At 49.3% G+C, this 5000-nt stretch overlaps 1 protein-coding gene across 2 annotated transcripts in view; it reads right to left on the bottom strand.

The window, feature by feature from the left end:
* LOC142989124 (uncharacterized) overlaps nt 1-4994 on the bottom strand; it is a 5747-nt gene extending 753 nt beyond the window's left edge. The window contains exons 1-7 of one of the 2 annotated variants that reach the window (XM_076138536.1): nt 4988-4994; nt 4719-4799; nt 4347-4524; nt 4229-4273; nt 3533-4003; nt 2029-3419; nt 1-1915 (exon numbers count right to left, since the gene is read on the bottom strand). The exon at nt 1-1915 is cut by the window's left edge and continues 753 nt beyond it. In XM_076138536.1, the coding sequence (XP_075994651.1) occupies nt 1868-1915; nt 2029-3419; nt 3533-4003; nt 4229-4273; nt 4347-4524; nt 4719-4799; nt 4988-4990 (2217 nt within the window). In that variant the 5' untranslated portion in view covers nt 4991-4994 and the 3' untranslated portion in view covers nt 1-1867. The remainder of the gene's footprint in view (nt 1916-2028; nt 3420-3532; nt 4004-4228; nt 4274-4346; nt 4525-4718; nt 4800-4987) is intronic. The other variant, XM_076138537.1, reaches the window with a different exon arrangement.
* Between the last annotated feature and the right edge of the window lie 6 nt (nt 4995-5000).

The raw sequence follows: 5000 nt of genomic DNA, 5'->3' as shown, positions 1-5000 counted from the left end.
TGCGTAAACGTGAGGCGCAACACTCTGCTGCGTCGCTTCAGCACGACGAGGCCAGCAGAGATAAGTCTGCACGTGTGTGTGTGTGTGTGTGTGTGTGTGTGTGTGTGTGTGTGTTAGCAAGAAACAAAAAGTGTTTACATGATCAGGGAACACGGAACGAGCCGGGAATGTTCACGGTGCCAAGGTGCGGACGGGGAACGTCACTATGACAACGGATGTGGCAGGAGAGGAGGCTGTGTGTGTGTGTGTGTGTGTGTGTGAGCAGTGAGGGAGTGAGTGCGTGAGTGCGTGCGTGCGTGCGTGCGTGAGTGAGTGAGCAAGCGTGTGTGTGACCTGCCAGGAGCTGCAGTGTGTGTGTGTGTGTGTGTGTGTGTGTGTGTGTGTGTTTGCTACAGGTTTAAGGAAAATTCACAGTAAAACTTTGTAAACTTTAGTTTGCTTTACATCTAAATCCATTTGAAGTATAAACAGTCAAATGTCTCAACTTCACTGTTCACCATGATTTAAAAACAAATAGACAGTAGTTTTGGTTGGTTAGTTTACTGTGTGTGTGTGTAGCAGTAGCTTCCTGCCGGTGGTTGATCATCGCCTCACATACATGTTTGGCTGTAAACATGTTTAGTTCAGGTTCCATTTTCTGGGTGTGTAGGTGACGGTTGCATTTGGTTGTGACGTGTTGGCTCTCACAGTGTTGTCATGGAAACGTTAATGAGGTAGACGTGAACTCAAAGTGTGTGTGTGTGTGAAGTGAAATGTTGGCTCAGTGTCGCAGCTTCCTGTGTAGCCGTGTGGACGTCTCCCTCATGCTCATCATGACTCTATGATACATTCATGTTCTTCACCCTAGAGACTCATAACTCTATATTTATATATTTATATATTATTTACATGTTTACTTGGGTGTGTAAACTGCATAATGAGTTGATTCGTGTTGCGCTCACACTGGTTTTCAGCAGCATGTGTGTGTTAATGAAACCATTTGTGACTTGCATGCAGTTTCCATTCCCACCAGCAGGCTGAAGCTCGGTCCGGAGCTCGGTCTCTGATTGGACGCTGCCGTGTTCACAGCAGAAGAGACTGAAGCTGTTTCAATGTCTCCTCTCTTCTCTAACACACTCTTACAAGTTGTAAACTCAAGTTTCTTGATGCTGCATGGATTTCACCCTGTGGACCAGGAGGAAACGTCGCCCACGGCAACAGGCGGTGAGTTTGACTGTCATTAGTCTGTAAACAACACTTTCTTATATCTAATAACGCTGTTGTCCTTTTGTTGCAGGTGTTTTTTCTCTGATGGGCGTCGCCCCTGACAGCAAGAAGGAGGTGGGTTTGAATAAAGTGCTGCTGGGTGCGTTACCATGGCGATGTAATGAACACAGCAGCAGCTCTGAGTGTGTGTCACAGCCTGCTGGTAAGGACGGAAAGCTTCAAATGGACTAAATAAGAGACAAACAGGACGCAGGGCAGTCTGTTACTGTTCACCTCCATCTTTGGGAATGTTTTGTATTTCACATCTCTAACACCTAGACGACGCATTTACCATAAACACAAACTATGATCCAGTCCAGTTTAACAGTCTGTTAGTCTGAGACCTGCACATGTGGATCCAACTGTCCAACATTGTCCCCATGGTGTCTCCTAACTACCTGCACACATAAGACAATGACTCTGGACTTATTGCCATAAATAACCCCACATAATGACCTCTGACCTCTGACCTCCTCCTGGTTCAGTCCTCCACCTTAGTCTTGCTTTAACGCCCGTTGCCTTTGGTTCTTGCTCCCATCCTCCCGGTTGTCTCTTGTGTTGCTGCTGTTGTCGTAGAGACGCTGTTGGCACGGTAACCCCAGGAGTGTTGGTCTTTAAGAGGTCACTTCAGGTCGACGCCCTGAGTGTTGGACTGAGGCTTTTCCTTTCCCTACAGAAGAGACGAAAGACAGCAACACCGATTTTAATATCCTCAAGTTTATAAAGAATGGAATTAAACGAGAGTATACTGTGTGTGTGTGTGTGTGTGATGGTTGGACCTACCCTGAGGGAGGGCCGAGGAGGCCTTACCGGTCGGACTGGACGCACTGGTTCTGCTACAGGTTTGACCTGTCTGCTCTGCAGGGGCTCCAGGTCGTCGGCTACATCAGGGCAGGCGATGTAGCCTCCGGCCCCAAACACTGAGCTCAGGTCCTCCAACACGCTGTGGCTGGTGGAGACGGTGCTGGCGGCCGTGTTGATGGCGTTGGCAGTACTGGGGTTATTTGTGGCGTTACTGAGCTCCAGACCCAGCAGCTCCACGTTAAACACTTCAGATGCTTGGTCGCTGTCTGAACTGTTGTTGGTGGAACTGACGTGGACGTCACAGTTGTTGTTGTTCGCTTCAGGGATTTCCTTGGATATCAAGTCCAGCACTTCCTGGTTGTCATGGATACTTAAATCTAGCACTTCTTGATTTTCATCACAACCAAGATCCAGTAGTTCCTGGTTGCCATGGCTACCCATATCAAGCACTTCCTGATTTTCATAGCAAGAGAAATCAAGAAGCTCCTGGTGACTGGAGTGTTCTGGCATGTCTTGGTTAGCATATTTACAAGGCTCCAGTTGTGGTTGGTTGCTGTAGTAACAGGGCTCCAGCACTTCCTTGTTCTCACAACTCAAAAGTTCTAGCTCTTGGTTTTCATTGCCAACTAAATCCAGGAGACCACCTTGACTGGAAGGTTGCAGCACTTCCTGGTTTCCGTTGTCCCACAGATCCAGCAGGGCTTGGTTGTCATGGCTACAGGGTTCAGTCACCTCTTGGTTGTCATGGGTACTTGCTTCCATCACTTCCTTGTTGCTATCATCAGAGGGCTCCACTTGCTCCTTGCTGTCAAATCTGCAAAGATTCATTTCATCCTGGCTGTTATGATCACAGAGGTCCAGTACTTCCTGGTTCTCTTCGTCTGGGCTGAGCTTGAAGCCGTAGGGGTCAGAGTCTCGCACCACGTGGGAGGAAGTGATGTCAAACACATATGGATCAAAGTCCAGTTGGTCGGGCTGAGGAGAGGCGGGGTCGCTTTCAAAGGTCAGGTCAGGATCATTGGGTTCTGGGCTGAGTTCTGCTTCATCAGGGTCTAAGAGGTCATGACTAGAGTGCTCTGGACTGAGTTTGAACCCATAGGGATCAAAGGAGGACTGACTGGATGCTTGATAACTCAGCTCAAAGCTCAACTCTTTCTTCTGCTCTGAGTCGACTTCAACAAAGTGGTCCTGGAAGTCCACTGAGCTCTGAGGAACGGCAGGGATTTGGGGTTCCCCTTCAGTGTCGCTGACATATTCTACCCCCTGACAGGAAGTAACTTCACAGGGAACTATGTGCTCTATGGTGTCATGGTCGGTCCAATCTGGGTTTGGCAGAACCGGTTCAGACACAGCTGATACAGAGGGCAGACCTAAGGAGAGGAAACAAGGTGGGGTCACTCCTGGGTGACTGAGCTCAGGTTTGTCTGAAAGTAGAACATGATGAGTGTTGTGTGTTGTGTGTTGTGTGTTGTGTTGAAGTTACCTGGTTCCAGTGCTGCTGCTGCCTCAGCAGGGAGAGATGCCAGACTGTGTTCTTCTATATCAGAGGGAGGAGAGACGGCACCGAGGTCCAGCTCGTACCCATTGGGGTCTGATTCAGTGGAGTACTGACCCTGTGACCTCCAGCCCTGGCCCGGTTCTGGTTCCTGCTCCTCTGATGAGCTCTGGATGGGTTTGAATCCTCGAACGTCGTCAGTCGCAGCGACGTCCACGGTGGCCAGGGCGTCCAGGTCTTCTCGGCTGTAGCTGATCTCGATGTCGCTGTCTTCCTCGGGGAACTCTGACTCAAAGCACTGAGTCCCTGTCGAGGCTTTGTTCTCGGCACAGGACAGACTGGTGTCCCCTTCGTCGCCCAGGTTTGCTGCACCCTCGTCGGTGCCCAGGTTCCCCTCAGGGAACAGAACATCTGCTGCAAAGGGGTCGCTGCCTTTGAAAGGGTCTGCAGCAAAACCATCTGGTAAGCAGGCGATTAGACAAGACTTTAGACGCACAGAGGTCCAGGGCTGCAGTTTGAGTGGAGCATTGGTGGCTACATGCTAACCAACATGAATCAAAATAAGTAACAAAGTCAAAGTGCAGATTTACTTGTGGGAAATGTGGGAAAATCTCTGGACTTCCAGTGAAGAGCAACCACTCCTCTAAATCAATCTGCTCTCATGAAGTTCTTCTTCTGACTCACCTGATGTGTCGGTCTTAGGGAAGAGGTCTTCATTGAAGAGGTCATCTGTAAACAAAGGACCAATCAGAACGATGTATAACAGGTCAACAGGTCAGAGGTCAGAGGTCAGGATACGTACGTTCATGCTGACAGTGAGCGAAGGGGTCGGCCTGGTAGAAGTCCAGCTGGCTCACAGGCTTCGGTTCACCAGTGCACTCTTCCTCCTCCTCTTCTTCCTCCTTTTCCTCTGTTTCCTTCTCCTCTTCGTTGTTCCTCTCTCCCTCCTCTGCCTCGTCCTCCATATCCGATCTGTCCATCTGCAAAACACTCGAGTCTGAATCTTCACTCTTGAATCCTTACACGCCACTCAAATCCTCAGATCAAACAGAGTGAGTTTGTTGGTTGCGTATCAAGCTGCAGCTTCGTCCATGTTTAGGTGGAATTTGTGGTGAAATCAAAGCGAAATCAATCACTGTGAGATTTGAGGAGAGGAGAGGTTGGAGACGTTTACCTGAGGGGAGCAGGTGGAGCTGTAGTCTGCTTCCTCTCTGGTGTCTGCTAGGTTATTGCAGAAGGCCGAGCCGTTGGCCCCCTGGTGAGAGACACACACACACACACACACACACACACACACACACATGCAGTGAGCGATCAAACCCAAACAAACCTCCTTAAAGCTTTAATATCAGACGTGAGGCTGCAGAAGCAACAAACCTCACAAATGATAAAGGGAACTTTACTGACTTGCTTCTTAAGAGCAAAGCAGTCACTGCCACATACCATGATCAAGTCA

This window comes from Genypterus blacodes, unplaced genomic scaffold (genome assembly GCF_046128005.1).
Source record: "Genypterus blacodes isolate CSIRO-AG114 ecotype Tasmania unplaced genomic scaffold, CSIRO-AGI_Gbla_v1 ptg000373l_1, whole genome shotgun sequence".
In the NCBI taxonomy this organism is placed as follows: Eukaryota; Metazoa; Chordata; class Actinopteri; order Ophidiiformes; family Ophidiidae; genus Genypterus; species Genypterus blacodes.
This window is presented reverse-complemented; position numbering and strand designations above follow the sequence as displayed.